General features: G+C 41.7%; 1 protein-coding gene across 1 annotated transcript in view; it reads right to left on the bottom strand.

Moving 5' to 3' along the window:
* ASCC3 (activating signal cointegrator 1 complex subunit 3) overlaps nt 1-21645 on the bottom strand; it is a 349893-nt gene that overhangs the window by 317114 nt on the left and 11134 nt on the right. The window contains exons 5-8 of the mRNA XM_042478523.1: nt 10910-11027; nt 10485-10692; nt 5122-5263; nt 1170-1295 (exon numbers count right to left, since the gene is read on the bottom strand). Of these exons, the coding sequence (XP_042334457.1) occupies nt 1170-1295; nt 5122-5263; nt 10485-10692; nt 10910-11027 (594 nt within the window). The remainder of the gene's footprint in view (nt 1-1169; nt 1296-5121; nt 5264-10484; nt 10693-10909; nt 11028-21645) is intronic.

Raw genomic sequence — 21645 nt, 5'->3', positions numbered from 1 at the left:
TCGAAGTCCTCTTTGAAGTAGAAGACAGCTAAAATTAGAATCTGAGCATATCTTCCTATAGTCTGCCTGACAATACCTACTGCCATATTTATGAAACATTTGACAGCTCAACTAGATGAAAAAAATAAAAATCAAGCCAAAGCAGCCCCAAGATGAATCATTTTAATGTCGGTTTCCAATGCAATTTTTTAAAGTAAAGTAAAGTTAAAAAAAAAATCATTTTCAAAGCACAGAACTAAAAGTATTGCTTAAAAAAGGAAAATGAACTATGTTAAACACATCAGGATCATGGAACATAAGAAGGTTCCCAAACATTTAGTGTATAGGAATTATCCACCAGGACACCAATTTCCAACGACTGAATGTTTTCCAAATAATGCTACAGTCTAACTCAGACAGTTCAAGGGATTTCAGAACTGTTCATAATGGTGTTTGAAAGTTGTTTTACTTTTCCAAAGTACATTAGGTGCAACCCATTATTTAATCACAGTTTCAATGAAAGCTATACTTAGTTTCAATGAAGGCATGAAACTTGGTTTTGAAATCTCCCAAAGTAGTTTATCCAGCAGTCTACAACAGTGTGCTCCACTGGAAACCATGGCAGGAAAAGCACAGTGAAGACCCTTTGTCTTCTGAAGCTTATGATACAGCTTTTCTGTCTTCTGCCTCCTAGGGACATTCATGAAATACTTTGAGGTAGGTAGTTTGAAGATAGGGGGAAGACGTTTCATTGCACTAGTAACTGAGAGCCAATACATGTGTTCTAGGCCTTGGATCTAACACAACTATGGACCTATCCATTCCCCCTCTTGTCTCTTGCAGAAGAACAGATTTGCCTTTCCCACACGCTTATCCTGCTTTGTAAGTGGCATGCGCATCATGCACTATGGCTTGGATGCTAGCAGGACTTCCCTTCATCTCCACTGTGGCCTGCTGAATTCTCAGCAGATAAGAACCAGGAGTGTGGGGTGGCTGCACTGGGATTAGAGACCGGCATGCTATGTTGTTGGTGTTAAACAACTAAATATTATTCAACTATTAAAAATATAATTTCCCCACATTTCCTCCTACATATGCATGCACAGCACTGTTTTAATGGCAGTGCTGAAAGACAAGATGCTTCTTGTTTTTATACACACGATGGCAGAATTACAGCTAAGTTTCCTTACCTCATCTAAATCCTTAATATAAACTGGTTTTTCCTCTAAACCAATAGGCATTGGCTCACTGTGTGGAATCTTTACTTCTTCATACATTTTATTATTTTCTCTCTCGATACCTTCGGGCAGAAGCATCTGTGAAATTTAAAGAGAAAAAGGAGGAGGAAATGCAGCTAAAAAATAATGAGCTGAATACATAATGGTTTGAAACTTTTCCACAAACAGGTAAAAGTCAGCTTAAACATAGACAGAAAAATAAACTCTTTTAACTATTAGTTAGCTGTAGCCATGAAAAGTACAAATGTTAATGAGCAAAACATACCCCAAGAATTCCATAAAATAATCAATCTCATTCCCACTACTGATTTTTGTGGTTAAGTTAATGAAATTGGAACTCTTTCTCCAGTTAAATAAGAGACCCAATTTTGCACTCCTATCTTCTAAAATTTCCCACTGTATCTTCTAAAATAAATATATCAGAAAATTTCTTTTTTTACTAAATGTTTTGTTTGTTTTTAAACAACTCTTGTTATTACCTTTGACTGTTTCATACTATTTAACTTTTTACCATGTTTTGTAGGATAGATTTCTTCTGTTTTAATGATCTGTGACTGTACAATAAAGATTGATTGGTGGATTGACTCTTCCTTCACCAGAGTGAAGAGTGGAAAGGTCCCCTGAACCTTTCATGGTTGGGTAAAAAAAGGAGATTTTAGTACACTGGTACCCCGGGATACGAATGCGCCGTGTTACGAAATTTCCGGGTTACGAAAAAAATCCATTAAAAATAATTGTTCCGGGTTACGAAGGTTATTTCGGGTTACGAAAAAATTTTTGGTGCTTTTCGGCGCTTTTTCGCACCAAATCGCGGCTTTCGCTATTAGCGCCTATGGGGCTTCGGCTTGCGAATGCTTTTCGGGTTACGAATGGCGCCGCGGAACGAATTAAATTCGTAACCCGGGGGAGCCCTGTAGTTGCTTTTTTGTTATCTGGTTGTGTGGCAAGCAGAGAGATGTAAACTAGAAATGTAAAATCAGAAAATTTCTAATGAACAGCACTGGGGGAATGGGCATGGTAATTTGACTCTTTTCCATTGTACAGTATTTTTCCATTATGTATTTCAAGGCATAATCTATTTAAATCTACAGAAAAGGTTGATTGTAGATTTAGTTGATTTTGATTATTTGTACAAAACATAGGTGAAAAATCTTTGGCCCCACAAATATTTTGGAAGCACCAGAGAATACAGTCATTTGTAAGGGATTATGGAAGCCGTACTCCAAATCATGTGGAAGGCAAAATGTTTCCTAACCCTGGTTTAAGGACTGTCTGTCTATTGTCTAAATGAGGGAAATGAGCCCAGAAACTGAGGCAGTAGTTTGTAGGAAATCATTCTATTAAACTTTGTGTCTATCAGAAAACAACTTTTTAATGCTTGTATTGTAGGTTTTAATGATCAGTCAGGATGAGCCATAAAGTTACTAATTTTGTTACGAACAAGGAAATGGAACTATGAGCTTCATATTGTCTCAGTCAACAAAATGGAAAACATGTTAGTCCAAAAGTACACACATACTTCTTCAATTGGATTAACTATAAAACAACAACACCTAAAGTTAGAGTATTACTAAAGGATAGACTCATAGAATCATAGAGTTGGAAGAGACCACAAGGGCCATCCAGTCCACCCCCTGCCATGCAGGAAATCCCAATCAAAGCATCCCCGACAAATGGCCATCTAGCTTCTGCTTAAAGACCGCAAAGGAAGGAGATACCACTACAGTCCGAGGGAGTTTGTTCTACTGTCAAATAGCCCTTACTGTCAGGAAGTTCCTCCTAATGTTGAGGTGGAATCTCTTTTCCTGTAGCTTGCATCCATTGTTCCGGGTCCTGTTCTCTGGAGCAGCAGAAAACAAACTTGTTCCCTCCTCAATATGACATCTCTTTAAATATTTAAACAGTGCTATCATATCACCTCTTAACGTTCTTTTCTCCAGGCTAAACATCCCCAGCTCCCTAAATCATTCCTCATAGGACATGGTTTCCAGACCTTTCACCATTTTAGTCGCCCTCCTTTGGACACGCTCCAGTTTCTCAACACCCTTTTTAAACTGTGGTGCCCAGAACTGGACACAATATTCCAGGTGGGAACGATAGGTTCTGACCTGCACCTTGATATCAAAGTGCATCTTGACCTGAGTAGCTGCATGGCCCTGGCATGACAGGTTCCCACTGAACAAAGGGAAACCATGGGTTTTGATATGTAAATGAATTTCCTTTCCCAGCTCTGAAGATGGGTGAGATCATGCGAGGAGCTACCTTAAGCTGCTATCAGGCAAATGCCTTAAGGAAGTGTCTCTCTTTGTGATTGAGGGGGAGCCATCTGAATCAAAAGACTGGCATTTGCATAGCCGTTTGGGTCCCTACTCTAGCAGAGACATTTGGTGAGATCAAAACATGGACCTAAGATGTGAAATACACATCAAATAGTTTCCTTAGAAGACTGATTGCCCTTTGTCTAGAGACCCTGTTAAATCTTTAAAAGGTCTCCTAAATTTAGGAATGGGCTGCCTGCCTATCTCAGGTCAGTCACCGGCTGCTTTCAGGTCATTGGCCTCTCTCAGGTCATTTACAGCCAGAACCTATGTCAGTTTGAGATTCTATCGCTTGAAGTCACAGTCGCTCTGACCTGGTCTGCCAAGGCTTAATCATTAAGCAGACTTACAAATCCTCACACAAATTGGACTTCCCAAAATCGAAACTCTACATCAGGTGAAGCCTATTATCTATCCCATATCTAACACGTTATTTCCTGAGCCTTGTATGAATGCATGTGCGTATGTGCCTGTGTGTGTTTGAATCCCTGTTTCCAATAAAAGAGACATTGATTGTACTTAGAACCTCTGCTTCATTTCTGGATTTCTAGTTCCTGGTGTACAGACTGAAGGGGCGATCCCTGAGGTGTAGTAACAGGCCTCCTCTTGAGCTAATTAAATTCCCCATTGATAATTTGGTCACTGTTCACTGTTACAGTGGGGGCTGACCAAAGCAGAATAGAGTGGCACTATTACTTCTCTTGATCTAGATACTATACTTCTATTGATGCAGCCTAAAATAGCATTGGCCTTTTTAGCTGCCGCATCACACTGTTCACTCATGTTCAACTTGTGGTCTACTTGGACTCCAAGATCCCTTTCACATGTAGTCTCGTTCAGCCAGGTGTCACCCATCCTATATCTGTGCATTTTATTTTTCCGCCCTAAGTGCAGTACCTTACATTTCTCCGTGTTGAATTTCATTTTGTTAGCTTTGGCCCAGCTTTCAAGTCTATTCAGGTCATTTTGAATTTTGATTCTTTCCTCTGGAGTATTAGCTATTCCTCCTAATTTGGTATCATCTGCAAATTTGATAAGTATGCTCCCAATCCTGTCATCCAGGTCATTGATAAAGATGTTGAATAACATCTGGCCCCAGGACAGAGCCTTGTGGGACCCCTCTGGTCACTTCTCTCCAGGATGAAAAGGTGCCATTGTTGAGCACCCTTTGGGTTCGGCTGGATGAAAGTACATCTCTAAACTACTGTATGGTATACTGTGTGGTATATTCACATATATAGATCTAAGGTAGATTTCACAAATAGATCTAAGACGATAGCTCCATTTTCAATTTTTTTTTCAAGAAAAAACAGCTGAATATGTTTAAAAGCTGCTAAGGACTCAAAAGCACTTCACCAGAACTAATGGCAATGAATGGAGTTACCTCTCTCTGGAGTTAGAAACTGATGACTGTCATCAAGATTACCAAACATGCATGTGTTTACTGAACTGGGGAAAAATAGAGTTAAATCAATGGGAAGAAAAATTATTGCCTATTCAGAGAAAAAGCAGTTGTTCAAAAACTGTCCCACTCTAATTCCAGCTCAGTCAAGCTCACTGCTCAGGAAGAACCCCCAAAAGCATACCTTTGATCCTCCAATAAATGCAGAGGTTTTTCTCGCTTCAGCTTGTGAGTCATAAACATGTGGGTAATGAATTTTTTCATATTCCATGTCTCGCTGTCTGCCTAAAACTGGCACTGAGCGAGCATTCAAAAGTGCTTGTTCTCTGTAATCACAAAATAGAAACAACGTATTCATCTAATAACTGAAGTAAACTTAAAAATGTATTTTAAAAGAGTATTCTATGTAGAAAGCAATCTGCTAAACCAAAATTTTTTTAAAATATTTGTCGTTCAAGAAATAAATAATGAGCTACACACGTCTTAATTATGTTTTTGGCAAAATAGTGACCCAGTGAATAGTACACGTTACTCTCAGATAGTTACAAGTAGGGTCCAACAAAAGACTGTAGGGGTAATGGAGACACCCAGCAGGTCAATGGTTGCTTTATTCTAAAAAATAAAATAAAAAAGGTTTTCATATCAAATATTTTTTAGTTTTAAAAAAATGTAAGGACTTGAAGCTGTAACTATCTAGCAGTTAAAGCAAGAATAAAAGAAAAAGACAGGTTTTTTACCTGTAACTGTAGTTCTTCAAGTAGTCATCTGCAAATGGGGTTATTCTGCACCTGCACAGCATTTCCGGATCCTACTGGAATCGCTAGGAAAGACTTTTAGGTGACAGCTCCGCCCACTCTCTATATAGGCAGGATGTCTTCCTGCCCTTTCTCAGTTCCAAAAGGTCCGCTGTAAGAGCAGACAAGGAAGAGAGAAGGACACAACAGAGGGGAAGATGGGCGGGATTTGTGTGGATTCGCAGATGACCATTCGAAGAACTATAGTTACAGGTAAGCAACCTATCCTCCTTCTTCGTGGTCTTTGCGAAGCACACAAATGGGTTAGACTGGCAAGCTTATTCCTCTGTGGAGGGGGGAGTGTCCTGGCAATAAATAAATTATTAAATCAGAAAATCAGTGTGAGTGTCAAATTATTTGACAGGTGCCAACTAACCTTAGTGCATTCCGGAAAGGAAAACAGTTCTGCCAAAGGCTGCTTCACGTTAGTGTCTGGTATCAAGTCTGTAGTGCTTGATAAAAGTCAGAGGTTGTGACCATACCGCAGCCTTGCAAATGTCCTCCAAGGGAATTCTGGAGAGGAAGGCTGAAGATGAAGCTACCGCCCTGGTGGAATGGGCTCAAATTCAAGCAGGTGGAGTCTTCCCAAAAATATCATAAGAGAGGATGATTGTGGAAGTCACCCATTTACAAAAATGTTAAGGTGTGACTGGAAGCCCCATTTTTGGGTTGGAGTAGCAGACAAAAAGGCTGGGGGAACGAGGAGAAGATGCAGTCTTGTTGAGGCAGAAGGCTAGCGCCCGCCTGACATCTACCAAGTGAAGCCTGCACTCAGTGTCGGTGGTCGGGTTTGGGGCTAGTGTTGGGAGAATGATGTCTTGACTGAGATGAAAGGTGGACACAACCTTTGGTAGAAAGGAAATGTCCGGATGGAGGACAACCTTGTCCTTAAAAATTTTTAGGTACGGAGGGCACAGAGTTCACTGGCCTGGCGTGCTGAGGTGATGGCTACCAAGACGGCTGTCTTCCAGGTGAGGAGCCTGAGGTCACAGGAAGCCAGAAGTCCAAAGAGTGAGGTAGCGAGTGCAGCCAAGATGAGCTGGAGGGCCCAAGTGGGGATTGGGATCACAGCCGGTGGTCTTAGGTTGGCTAGGCCCTTGAACAATTTTCTTCACGAGTGGGTTGGTGAAGAAGGCTGGGCGGCCGGAAAATTGGAAGTGGGCACAGAGGACCGCGAGGTAGCATTTTACGGATGAAATGGTGAGTCCAGATGCTGAGAGGTAGTGGAGAAAGTCCAAAACAACAGAGACAGTGACTTCCAAAGAGGTGAGTCCTGGTGACGACAAGAAAGCCAAAAATTTAGCCCATTTGAGGGCGTAGGAGCAGTTGAGTGGAAGGCTTTCGGGAAGCCAGGATAATTTCTCGGACCTTTACTGAGAGTCAGGCAAAAAATCAAGAGGGCCGAACCCTCCACGCCACGAGACGGAGAGTGTCCACGTCGGTGTGGCGAACCCGACCATCATGAAGGGTCAGGAGGTCGGGACGGAGTGGCAGAAGCCAGAATTAGTTGTTGGAGAGAAGAAGGAGGAGGGCAAGCCATGGCTGTCTCATCCACCAAGGGGTGATCCGGATCGCGTCCGATCTGTCTGTGCATAGCTTTGCTACCACTCTGGTGATTAGAGGAAATGGGGGGAAGACGTAGAACTTTTTACCAGACCACTGAAAGAGGAAGGCATCCCCTCGGGAGAGAGGTGAAGGAATCCTGGAACAAAAGTGGTCACAATGAGTGTTGAGATGAGAGGCAAAAAAGTCAACGTCTGGTGTTCCCACAGAGAGAAGAGGCAGAGGGCAACCTGAGGGTTCACTTGCCACTCGTGACAGGAGTCCGGAGCTCTGCTCAGTTTGTCTGCAAGCTCGTTCTCCTCTCCAGAGAGATCTGATCCGTCTCCAGATGCACCAGTTCCAAATTTGAATGGCAAGGCCAAGATGGGTGGAGGACCTGGTACCGCCCTGCTTGTTGATGTAATACATCACAGTCGTGTTGTCCATGAGGAGGAGACCTGGTTTCACAGGGAGGGTTCGAAGGCCTTCAGTGCCTTCTGTACTGCTAGCATCTTGAGCATGTTGATGTGGAGTTGGCGTTCCTTGGGAGACCATCTCCCACGGACAGAGAGGTCATCGAAATGGGCTCCCCAGCCCGTGTTTGAATGTCGGAGGTGGGCCAGGCGATCTCCAAGGGAGTTGACATAACAGAGTGTGCTGGGGACCTTCAGAAGCGGTGCTTGCCTTGTTCTGCATCCTTCTTATGGAAGGGTTTCTTGTATTTCTGTTTTTGTTGGCCTTTCCCTTGCTGTTGGGGAGGGAAGCGCTGTTGCAGGTAGTCCGAAGACTGGTTGGATCTACCCTGAATGGGGGGGGGGGGGGATGTGGGTCTTGCCCTCCGAATGATATTGAGAAAAAGGAGGGTGAGAAGTGGAGGAAGAGGACATACCTTATTTACGGGCTGTATTCTTCATTTTGTTTTTGAAGTCTAGCTTCTCATCAGTTTCCTTATGGAAGAGGCCCGTGGTGTCGAAGAGGAGCTCTCTGATGGCCTGTTTGGCTTGAGGTGTAAAATCAGAAGACCTTAGCCAGGCGTGGCATCAGAGGGTCAAGGCACCTGAGAGTTGTTGGGAAGCACAGTCAGCCGAGTGTCAGGCCACTGAGATTTGGTGCAAGGCCAGTGCATGAGCTTCTACATGTATGGCCATGGCCGGCCATCTCTTGTCCTCACGGCGTTTTTTATACAAGGGAAGAGCTTTCTCCCAAAACTGCTGTTGGTAGGCAGCCATACAAGCTGAGTAATTTTGGGTCTTAAAGTCCAATACTGCAGAGGCATAAGATTTCCATGCCATGGTGTCAAGCTTACGACCCTCTTTGTCATTGGGGGTCAAAGCTGTCTTTGGGGCCAAGGGAATCTGCAAGGCTTCCACAATTGCCGAATTCAGGCAAGGGTGCTCAAAGAGCCAAGTCTCTTCCGAGGGTGTGATGCGGTAGAGATTGTCAAGTTTCTTGGTGGAAGGTTAGGCAATGGACAAAGTAGGCCAAGAACTCTTTGCAATCCTAGATATCAATGGTAGGAATGCAATGAAGGTCAGAGTTGGGACCTTGTCCCAAACCCTCTCATCAATGGGATCCAGAGCTTGAGAGTCTGCATGGAGGACTTCAATGTTTATGGCCTTGCCCATCTGGATCATTTGTTCAAAAAAGGAAAAAATATCATCTGAAGGAGAGGGGGCCTTGAGAAAGGCGAGGGCCTAAGACTGTTGAGCCGGAGCGTAGTCGGAGACGGAGTGGTCCGCAGATTCAGTGGAAGCTGATCTGGTCCTGGTGCAGGACGAGAGGGCCTGAGTGGTTACCGGTACCGGGAACGAGGGGCACACTTGCAGGGAGACAGCAGAACCTGACTGTATGGGTCGGACTGGTTCCACTTGGGAAGCCGAGGAGAGTTGAGACCGAACTGGAATGGACACAGCAGATGACCTTGGAGGAGGCAAGAGAGGTTCAACAGGTTGAAAGGTTGAAACAAAACAGCCTCCACGGACTTCAGAAGGATCAAGAGGCAAAAAACAAGTGCCTGTGGCTTAATCAAAAACAACATCCTGTCGGGGGGTGGGGGGGGGGGGGGTTCAGCAAGGACAGAGGATGCACCATAGTCCTGTTCATCCTTGAAACCAACAACCTCTGAAGTCTGGGAGATTGGGTCTGGTATCACCACTTGGGTGAAAGGAGAGGCTTCCTCTTCACCCTCCAAGAGTTGGTAGGGTTCAGACAAGGGATCCAGAAAGGTGTCCGATTGAGCCTGGGAGTCAGGACGAGGAGACAGCTGAGGTTGAGGCGCTGGCTGGGTGCATGGTACTGAGCCCAGTTTGGTGTCAGCAGGCTGGGCAGGTGTGTCGGTACAGAACCAGCGGTCAGAGTCGGAGTGTTGGGATGAGTCCTTGGACTTGTCCCGAGATTTATGTTTTCTCTTCTCCAGTTTGGAGTCTGAGGACTTCTTCCTCTTTGGTGAGGATGGGTGGGCAGCCACATCCTGGTCCAAAGACCTCCGTTTTTTCTGGGGTTGACCAAGAGACTTCCGAAGAGGGTTGGCCCTCAGCAGCAGTAGCCTTGGCAGGGACTCTCGGAGGGGACAAAGTGGTAGCTTTCCCTTGGCAGCCATAGCTTTGACAGAGACTCTAGAGGTGGAGGGAGGCTTCAAAATTTGCACGTAGAGCATGGATCTCAGGCACATCTCCCTATTCTTTCTGGCCTGTGGTGTGAAGGCCATGCAGTGAGGGCAGGAAGCAGTGACGTAGCCTTCAACCAGGCAGAGGCGGCACAAGGAGTGTCCTTCGAGTGCCGGGATGTTTGTTCCACATTCAGTGCACTTTTTAAAAGAGTGCACAGAGATCTTTAGACCAAAGCCGAGGGACGAAGAGAAAGAATTGTCAAGGAGTGCAAGTGTTACCATCAATCAGAGTCCAAAACCAAGTCCAAATCATAATCTGAAGAGTAGTCAGCGTCAAATGAAGTCAGAGCAAACGCAGGAAACGAAAGCGAAAGCTAAGGAAGGAGCGATTCTAAGCAAGGTTCCTAAACTGGTCACACGGCGGACAAAAGGAACTGAGAAAGGGCGGGAAGACATCCTATCTATATAGAGGGTGGGCGAAGCTACCGCCAAAAAGTCTTCCCTAGCGATTCGCAGAGACTACGAAGAAGAATCAATATTTACCACACATCAAGTTCACAAGAATAGACTCAATGATATTTTCCATCCAATTATACTTCTTACCTTTGCATTCGGAGCTCCTTGGGATCAAAGCACATTCCTCCATCTACAAAAACATCTCCATCATCCCCTGTTCGTTTTTCTCTCCTAGCACTCCGTTTTTCTTCACGACGACATAGTTTCAATAACTGCTTCTCCTGCTCAGACTGGATTGTGACTTGACAGCCATAATTGGGTTTACTGTTTTCTCCTGTAAACTTCCTGCACTTTTCTGCAACAAGAAAAAAAGTATATCTCTCTGTAGATCCCATCTGGTAACTTTATTTAAAGTAAAATTATTAAAGTTCACAGTTTGCGTGGAACACAAAAAATGTGAAGCAATTACAAAAGTAATCTATGGTCATGTACCCCATTTTCTAAAACAAGATCAAAATATTTTAATTGATAAATAAAATGTTTGGCAGGGAAACTCTGCAATAATAGCTTACCTTGCAGGGATTGCATTTTATCATTTGGTCCACAGAAAGATCTCTCTAGAATTGTTGCTCTGTTCTGTAGAAGCTTCTCTATGAGTTCAAATCCTTCTGGTCCTAGCAACTCAAACAACTGGGGAAAGGAGGGGAGAGTAAAAAATACAATTGCCTTAGTATTATAAATGTTTGTGGACACAATATGATTCACAGAAGTTTATTCATTCAGAATTTGTAAGCCCTGAGCAAAAATTCTAAGAGCATGTGGTGCTCCCATAGCTCACTATGACATATGGAAATCCATGTGTGAACATGTTGTTCTGTGCTTCCATAGCTGCCTTTGGGAATGTCTTACTATGGATCAAGAGCTGATTTTCAGAAGTGAACATTTTCATTAATTTACACAAATAGATTCAATACACAATCAAGCAGCAGGCATGCACTAAGCAGCTGGCTTGGACTATCAACATGACAAAACCAATTGCCTATGAAGAATCCATTCCAGAACACGATTCACATACACAAGCCAGTGTTCACATCAATTTTTGGCTAAGCACTGGAGGCTGAGTTTGGATTAAGCCAATTTTTGAATTGTTAAATTATCAATAATGCTTGCTAAATAATGGCATGAAAATTTATAAAGATCTGTAGACCTGAGAGGCAAGACACACATCCTGCTTTTCAGTACAGTTAATCTCAGTCATTTCCATAAGCCACAGAGCTACATGCTCAATACATTGCAGTACATGCACAAATCCCAGTATGATGCAGGGTTCCTTCTCCATCTACACAAGCTACAAACGCTCAAGTGGTCTGAATGGAAGTATAAACAGGCCTGAACACCCTGAAGGCACTAGATCCCATCTGATTTTGGCAGCCAAGTAGGATCAGTCCTGGTTAGTATTTGGATGAGAGACTGCCAAGAAGTACCATGTGCTTTAGGTAGTATTTCAGAAGAAGGCAATGGCAAAACCACCTCTGAATATTCCTTGTCTAACAAAACACTGTGAAATTCATTGGGTCACCATACGCCAACAAGCAACTTGATGTTATTCCCAGCATAAACCCCCTGGCTTTTGCAGAGGGATGGAGAGCTAAGGAATACAGGGAAACCAAATAAAGTCCTTTAGGGATCATCTGTCATACATACAACTAGCAGGAAAATATCACACTTTTTATTTTTATTGTATACCATGCACAGAGGAAGTTCAAAGAAAAATACAGGGCCTCATTCTAAGCAGCTTGCAATGCAAATTTACACAGTAGGAACTAGTGGTGAACATAACCAAGGGCAGTTATAGGTTGCATGTAACTCTCTTGCAAAAACAGCTTCACTGGCTACTGGTTCATTTTCAATTCAAAGTGCTGGTCACAACCTATAAAGCCCTATATGGCTTAGAACTAGACTATATGAAAGACAGCATCTCTCCATGCAAACCTGCAGGGAAAGGCTTTCTCTCAGTCCCGTCATCATCACAGGCTCACTTAATGAGAACACAAGAGAGAGCCTTCCCACCCTCTAGAACTCCCTTCCATAGGAGGTTAAGCTGCCCCCCTCCCTGCTTTCTTTTCTCTGGCAAACAGGCTTTCAGTGTAAAAGCAGGAAATCTTCTTATTGGGTGTGTGTGTTTTATTTATTTACATATCTGTATGTCTTTTAAATAAATTTATACTGTTTAATGTGGGGCATTTTGTTTTTACTTTTATATTGTCAAGTTTTTTAATTGATTCTCTTTGGGAGCTGTCTGGGATCCCACTTTGGGGGAAAGATGGCATACAAATTAAATAAATGAAAATAAATAAACAAAATGGGTGAATATGGGTAAACAAGGTTTCATTTCAATTATACAGGCATCACTGTTTTTCATAAGTTTCTTTAAAAAGCCCTGAGAGAGCAGCAAGAGAATGGCATTTCTAGATGTTCCAGAAGGACATTCCAACCATAATGACAACAAATGAAGAGTAGGAAGACCTCCAAGAGTGCAAGAAATGAACACTTTAAATCTTTCTGGGGTAACAACGGCCCTATACATACTGCCAAAATAAAGCTGTTTCGGGTCACTTTAAAGGTATGTTGTTTAAATTATGCATGTGTCCTAAGTGTCTGGAAGCTGCGCCAAAGCCACATTCCATTCCTTAGGACTGAACCGTGGCTTTGGTGTGGCTTCCAGACTCTTAGGACGCATGCAACATTTAAATAGCATACCTCCAAAGTGACCCAAAGCAGCTTTATTTTGGCCTGTCTGTATGGGGCCATTGTTTCTTAAAACCTGATGATCAGTTTAGCAAAATAAGATCTGATTTTCATGATATGACAGTTGTCTGAAAAAGAATATAGGTATTTCTTCTTTTTTAAAAAAAATCTATCCCATCTCTGCCCAAGACAAGATACTACATCCTTCCCAAGTCTCCTGTCCTTGCCAGCAAACTTGGAAGTGAAGGGAGCTTTCACTTGCACAGCAGTTTGGAGAAGGCAGAGGGCAGAAGAGACTCCAGGTTTTTTGGGGGGAGGGGTTTCCCCTTCCAATGACCATATCTCAATGCAAAATAATATATATATATATTTTAAAGCCTGGCCACATCCAGAGGTCCTCTGCTCATGCCAGGGGACTACAGCTGGCAAAAAAGAAAGAGCAAAGCTGGGCCAGCAAACTAAGCTGATATTTCTTTCTGCTTATAAGTCAAATGAGCTAGATTCTGGCCTAATTCCCACTTACCTTATAGTCCGGTTCTGGATCCGAATTCTTCATTCGGTTCCGGTCCCGGCGTGGTATCTTGATTTCAGAAGAAAATGTACAGTTTTCCTAGACTGCTGATTGGGAGATATTTTCTTTGAGAACCATAGTCTCTACTCAAACTGTATGGTGAAGCAGAAATACATCTTCCACAACTTTAGGTCTCTCACTCTGCATAATGTATTTTCTTTACTATGATTTATAATAACTAACCCACATGTTTTTTTCTCTTTTCACTTAACTTCAACAAAACTCCTTGCAGTGTAAAAACTGCCTGTTAATATACTATTTAAACCTGCCACATTTTACCAGTAAAAACCTTACTCAGTGGGCCCCTGGTATCCGCTGGGGTTGGTTCCAGTATTCCCCCCCCCCCCAAAAAAAAATCTATGGATGCTCAAGTCCCATACACTGGCATAGTAAAATTGTACCCGTTATATAAAACGGCAAAATCAAGGCTTCAAACCTTCACAGCCCTCTTTAAGGACACTGCAGCCCCATGAATCACCAGTCTACTGAAAATTAGCCTATTGATAAAGGTCTCTCTATATCACGACAAACAGGATGGGAACATTGAAGAAGATGGAGATGAACTAGATGAGGAAATCAAATAGCCTTCAACACACACACACACACACACACACACACACGAAATTGCCAAAAGACACCAAAGAGGGAAAAGGTCAACCACATCTTCTCAGTCTTTATGAGTCAACAATGATTCTTCAATTAGCAGCCATTTCATAAAAAGCTACAGTTAATGTTGAACTATGCAAGCAGTTACCAATTTCACTGCATGTGCATTAACCGAAAGGAAAAGAGATTAAAACCAATTTAGCTTTCATCACTTAGATTACTACAGTATTTGATTTTTGCCCCTATAATAACATGTGCACTCAATTTTGCTATTAATATTATATTTTTGAGTGCTACAATTTTTGAGTAAAGCAAATGTAATTTTAATTATATTATTTATTACCACCTACCACCACTACTACAAAAATGTTCAAAAACTAAATTAAATCCCAATTTTGTTACAACATTTTCCCCATTTCAAAAGAAACCAATTGATTATGTAGCAAATCAACATCTTTGTCCATGGTAGGACAGAAAGCAGCTGTGATCTGAGTGCTCCAAGGAAAATCTTTGGTTCTCTTTCAGCTTGGAAGAAAAGCAGCAGCTGGAAGGCATCTGGAAATTTTGGATGTCAATTCACTGAATGAGAAATAGCAAGAAGGAAAGGGCAACAGCTAATATTGAGAAACTAAACCTTGGATGCTACTGGAGAGTGATGTGCCAGCAGGCAGTAAGGGTGGGCTGGAGAGCAAGATTTGGAAGTATCTGATCTGTGACAATTAAAATGCAATTTTTCTACATCTGTAAACAACAGCATACGCTAGATTTTCATGCATTTTTGAGCTGCAATTCTAAATACACACAGAGCTGTGAAGAACAGGCACCTTTTAATTTACCTTCAAAATTTCACATAATTTTATGTATTCTACATTTAAAGCATGTAAATGGTACAGTATTTTATGATTATGCCATTTCTTTGTTAAGGGGTAATATTAGATGAGCCCAGCAGAAGGAGAAATATAGAGGAATAAACCACCTCTTGTAAAGATCATTGCGAAAATGCCTGTGAAGCACTTTGATCATTCAAAAAGTCACTGTTTTGATGGTACATTCTCACCCCATCATGAATCAACATACTCTGCAGTAAAATCAATATGCTGTTAGATAATAACTCAGAAGGTATTTGTCTAGGAAGGTGTCCTGATTCTTCACTGATTTATTTGAAAAAAAATGTGTAATGTATTGGAACTTTACTGAAAAATATAAAGAAAACAGTTTACCCTTTCTTTATTGTTTTCTCCCGAGTCCTAAATATATCAAGTATAACATGAGCTGAAATCTTTCCATCTGTGAAAAACCTTCCTGTGACAAGTTTATATTGGTGAAACACACACACTTCCTAACCATGCATTTTAAGCTTAAAATGTCAAAACTCCCCAGGCGCTTCAGAAGGAAAGGCCATCATAAAAATACAACTAAAAGAAACACCAATACAGAGGGAAAAAAAAAAAAGGGGGGGGGGGGACATCCAGTCTCTCAAATTGTCTAAAAAGCCACTACTTGGGTTAAAAACAGTTCATTCCATTAATCCTGTATGACCAAGAAGGTAATAGTTTTAAAATAATGGGTTGGTCAATGAGCAGTATTCTTCCACTGATAGACGTGCATTGAGAGTTTCATCAGTGGAGGTGAAAGACGTTTTTATCAATTCATCCTCCTTCAACCCTTTCAACAGCCTTTGTCCAACCTCCTATACTGGTCAGACACAGATGTCCCAAAAAAAGCCAGGAGAACCAACACACACTTCTGTCAGTGGAGAGATACCATTAGGCATTACCAACTATTCAAAAAATTGTATGAAAGAAGACGTCCAAGTATCAATATCTTACAATCAGCTAGACCAAACAACCTGTTTCCCACTCTGGTCAATCAGGTTGCATCTGCACTGCAGTCTGACCCCACTTTAACTGCCAAGGTTCAATGTTAAGCCTCAGACATTACTGGGAAAATAGGACAGGTGCTCACTAGCCTTCACTATTCTTTCTCCAGCAACTGGTATTCAGAATCATGCTGTTATCACATTATAGAAACAACTCAGAGCCATCATGACTAGGAACAATCTTTACCCTCTGTAAATTTCCCTGCCCAACATAATTCCTATACTAGCGCCTTAACTTCTGAACTAAATTAGTACCCATTAGAATGCCTTGTGTGGCAAATTCTACAGTCAACTATGTGCTATGTCTGGAAGCACATCAAAGTATAATTCTGAAAGCTACTCAAAGGACCTGAACTGCTTATCTATATTATCTGAAACCATGGTTAAAAGAGAGGGTATTCTTTCACAACTTACATTCACAGAGCAGGTTTTTCACTACTTTCAAGACCAGGAACCAATGCCCCATACACTCTGGAAGTAGACCATGAACCTCTAGGCAAAATTGGATCTGTAGCCAGAGAAAGCACTTCCCACAATCAGCTTCTGCACTATCTTCACACTGGAAATTCTCCATATTGATCAATCCTGAGCAGGAATTACTGGGTCTTTCAACCCCAGAAGCTAATGTTTTTGGTATGGTACACCTTCTAATCATTTCCAACTTATGTTAACCCTAAGGCAAATTATCATGGATTTTTCTTGGAAAGATTTATTTGAAGGCAAATTGCCAATGCCTTTCACTGAGGCTGAGACAGCATGACTTGTTCAAGAAGGTCACTCAGTGAGTTTCAATGGCTGATCCCAAAAATGTAGTGATACATTAGCTCCCCATCTGAAGCTATGAATGGGTCAGAAGACTAGGTTGCTAACAAAGGCTTATGGTAATTAAAACATTTATAAGCTACCATAAAAATTCTGACCTTTTAAAGAGGAGGAGGCAGACACATAGATAGGAAGAAATAGGAAGGGTCTTAGAGTATTCCCAACTCCCCTTTCTCTCTTTTACTAGTGTTGATAGTTATCACTAGGTTAACCTATGATTCGCAAACTGTGGGGCCACACCCCAGGGGAGTATGAGAGTTGCTCAGGGGTGCACAAAACCTGGAGGCCCTGATTCCCCTCTCCCTTCCCCTTCCTTAAAGTTGCTGAGATAATAATGTACATACAGTAAATGAATGACTTTTAACAGAGAATGCATAGACCTGTGGACAAATTGCTGCTTCTCAAAGACTCATTACTCCCCCCCCCCTTTTTAAGGGACTCAGCAAGTGGCTCTATAACAGATGTAATTATTTGTCCATGTAACTCAGTATTGTCTACTTTGACCTTGGCAACAACTCTTTGAGAAAGAAAGACTGAGTTTACTCTGCATCTGCTAACTGAGTCTCTTAACTAGCAATGCCAGCTGGGGTGATCAGCATGGCCAGTTACAGACTGCCAAAATAAAGCTGTTTCGGGTCTCTTTGGAGGTATGCTGTTTAAATGATGCATGGGTCCTAAGAATCCGGAAGCTGCACCAAAGCTGCACTCCAGTGCTTAGGAATGGAGTGTGGCTTTGGCGCGACCTCCGGACTCTTAGGACCCATGCATCATTTAAATAGCATACCTCCAAAGAGACCTGAAGCAGCTTTATTTTGGCAGTCTGTAACAGGCCCATGTAAAGTGTGAACTTTACCACAGCCTATGGTTCCTCCTCAGGACTTTTCTAATTCCATCTGCTTAGCTACTGACACAATTTTTCTGTTCCGTTCAGATAACAAATGAGACTAGCTTACTCAATTAGAGATCTGGTCCACAAAAGGTCAGCTTCCCACTTAATGCCATTTAAGTTCCAATTCTGGGCAGGATGGCAGCCATTGTTATTAAAACTATATTTTACTGCAATGGCATCTTAACCTTACAAGTCAAGACCCTGTTATTCTAGGCAACACACAGATATATAACAAGGGTGTTCTCTGCCAAGTCAAGCTTAGAATTACTACAAAGGGCATGCAGAAACAGTAGGGTACATAAACTAAATCATGGGGAAACAATTAAACAACATCACACTAAGAGAAATTCTTAAAGCATGTTGTCTCCCAGCATGAACTAAAAATTGGGGCAGTAGAGACAGGAATATGAAGAATTTTCAGCAATTCAAGGTGAGTCAGCAAGCACTACCTGGGAACTTTACTGTGTATCAACCCACCTGAAAAGACCTAAAAGAGTTTGTGCTTATAGCTGTGAAGAACAGGAAACAAACAGAGGATTTGCTGAAGATCATACTGTACAGTTAGAACAATACCTTTAGGAAGTGCACTGAACAAGATGGGATCCACCATAGACAATTATTTTGAACAGCTATAGCATCAAAGATGACTTTAACTAATAAGAAAAAAGACAAGAGGAGACCCAGTCCTTTTCAACAGGTACTAAACAGATTTTCTCCTCACAGCAGAAGTGCAAGATTCAGGCAATGGTTTGAACCATGCACCAGTGTGAAATATTACAGGCACAAGTCTCTGCAACCTTGAGCACCTCAGGCATAATCTTTCATAATGTTGTCTTCATGCTTATTAGGTATAAACCATGGGTCTTGCTTTGAAATAAACTGGCTTGTTATGTAGATCAGATTAATCTGATCTGAAGATGGGTCGTTTTAGCAGCTGACTACAGTATTTTGAACCATGTTTCTCAGTTTGTACACAGCGACAAGCCAGGAGCCACAGAAAACTGAACTGAATCATGGTTTATTCTTTTTCCCAGCTGTGTCCCACAATCACATGTCACCTTTCACAAAGGGATTTTAAAATAAACAAAAAAAAAAATGCAGGCACAAATGCTGCAATCCGACTCATAAAAAGGGATCAGAGGGGTGAACTTAGTTTGGGGATATTTCAGGGAGCGAATGCAAGAAAGTGCAGTTTTAAAGCCTCTCCTCCCTATCATAAAGTGTTCTGAGAGAGAGAAATCTGACCACCTCTATGGCTGCATTTTGTTAAATGCAAACTCAGCAGGCAAAGGCTACATAGCACATTTTGCTTGGTCCCGGGGAAGATGGCAATAGAGATTTTAAATGAATTTTTTTTATTGAAAACCAACTTCTTAACTATATAGTTAAAGGCTATCAAAAGAAGGTATAGTAACATGCTTGTAACTGGGAAATGGAGCAAAGGAAAGGAAGGAATAAGCTGGTGAGCCTATACTGTCATATATATGGTTTTAAAAGGTGCAACAGGTTCAAAGTCAGTCAAGATTCATATTTGCTCCTCCTCCCCCACTATCTTCAAGAGATATCCAATTATTTATGAGAATTAGAAAGGAAATGCCAGCAGGAAAAACATATTGACTCAGTTGGCCTTTGGCATTTAAACTGATCTAGAAATATACTGCAGTTTGTTTGAATTAGTTGTATGGTTTTCATGATATCTCACAACTCTTGTTTTTATATGTTTACTTTGTATGTTGCAATATTTCATTATTTCTACTAGCCATCTTGAACACTATTTGGTGGACAGGTGGGATACAAAACCGAACCAGCAAATACATAAGTACATTGAAGGCAGAAGCCAAAAGCATGTGAACCAAAGTCCATTTGAACAATAGAACCTCAATCCTTTCTTCCCCTCTCAGTATATTCCCTTTGAACTCTGCTCCAATTGATTCTTCAATCTTCTTGAGCAGATTTTTCAGGGGCACAAGAGTTAACCATCCCCACAGGTATTAGTAACCGATCTGTCAGGTTGAGATATGCACTGGATTTCACTCAATTTGTTCTTGCCATCAACTTATACCTGCCCTTACTTTCTTCTGCCAAATTCTCCAAAAGAAAAGAAGGGTTTATTTTCTTCCATCCTTGCCTTTGTTGATGTTGCCATCATATTCTACAAAACTCCAAACACTGCAGGTAAACCAGACCAGCGAAGCAACAGGAAACTACTACTTATTCATTCCATGGAGAATCAAGGTAGAAAGGAGTGACTGTTTCTCACATTTAAGCCAAGTTTTTTCTGTAAGTACAGACACGCTTGCAACATGGGAGAGAAATGCTTGCTACTGGGAAATAGGCAAATGGATTTATGGCATCCTGATCCATATCTTTCCACAAAATAAACCACCTCGAAGAAACATTTGTGGACTGCCATATAGTAGAGGAGAAACAAAACCAATTAATTCTGGACAGTGAAAAAGGTTGTTTAGCTTCACTTCCTAGCAAATGCATCACTACCTTCAAATTATAATCATCTTCTAGCCTGAGAGGGAGTGACCAGGCAGGCCGAGCTCCATCAGGGCTAGCCTGAAGGAAGAGACTCCTCCCTCCATAACTGTCATTCTCTGGCCTACGAGGGAGTGACCAGGCAAGCCCAGCTCCATCAAGGCTAGCCTGAAGAAGAGCCCTCCCTCCAGTCCATCTACCTTGGTCCAGGCCTCAGAGGGAGAGAAGAACCACTGGACCTCATCCCCTTTCCCACACCATTCCCTTCTCCTTTTGTGTCGTATCTTTTAGAGTGTAAGCCTGAGGGCAGGGAACCATCTAATTAAAAATAATAATTGTAAGCCGCTCTGATAGCCATTAGGGCTGAAGGGCGGGGTATAAATACCATAATAAATAAATAAATAAATAAATAATGGTTTGCATCCTGTCAGTAATAATGATGTCATAAACCCAAGCTTCAGCTTCACCATTATATAAATTCACCTTTATAGTTGTGGCACTGTTGCAAAGACAAAGTACCCCAAAACCATGCTGCTCATAGCATCACATCTTAACAGTGAGAGACATGGCTGGATGCCTCATCACTCACTCTCAAACCTCAGAAAATCATACATTGACGCAGTTATAGCTTTTAAGGTAGCTTTTTGGTGAGTAGCATCATGAGTCTTAGCAATGTTGTTATAGCTACAGTACATCTCCCAATGCAGGATCTCGGCCTAGTTCTTTAATGTACATACGTGCACACACACACACAGCAAATGGTGACTTCTGCTTCTAATAATTCAAAGTTTGGTTCCTCGCTAAACATGATGCTATGGGTTTGATACCACACTTTGAGCCTCATCCTTCTGCACTGGGATTTTCATGAACGATCTTGTGCTTTCAACCATCTAATCTTTTTTTATTATCTTGAGAAATAGAATGTTCTCCTACCAGTTTCCCCCTCAATCCTCAATTTCATTTGTTCTTCTCTGAAAAAAAGGATGGTCCCATTTCCTTCTAAAGTCACCTTTGTACTTTGCCACATTCTGAGTTTCATCTAAAAGTAGCAAAAGAACTACAGCACACAATTTTTCTGCAAAGGAACCTTATAAGAGTAAAATCCCAAACTGCCCTTTCTTGTGCAGTGAGCCAAAATGGGATATGCAATGAGAATAACAAATTCAAGATCACTTTCAGTGTGGGATCACTCTCCCCATATCTATGCATTATATTCACATTTTCTATTGGTTCAAAATGTCATTTGGTTTGTATTCAAAACAGAAGAGGACCAAGTCTCATTACTGCGTTCCTAACAAGAACTGCTGCA

Source organism: Sceloporus undulatus, chromosome 1 (assembly GCF_019175285.1).
Source record: "Sceloporus undulatus isolate JIND9_A2432 ecotype Alabama chromosome 1, SceUnd_v1.1, whole genome shotgun sequence".
Taxonomy (NCBI): Eukaryota; Metazoa; Chordata; class Lepidosauria; order Squamata; family Phrynosomatidae; genus Sceloporus; species Sceloporus undulatus.
The sequence above is the reverse complement of the archived record's forward strand: the minus strand, read 5'-3'. Positions and strand labels throughout refer to the sequence as shown.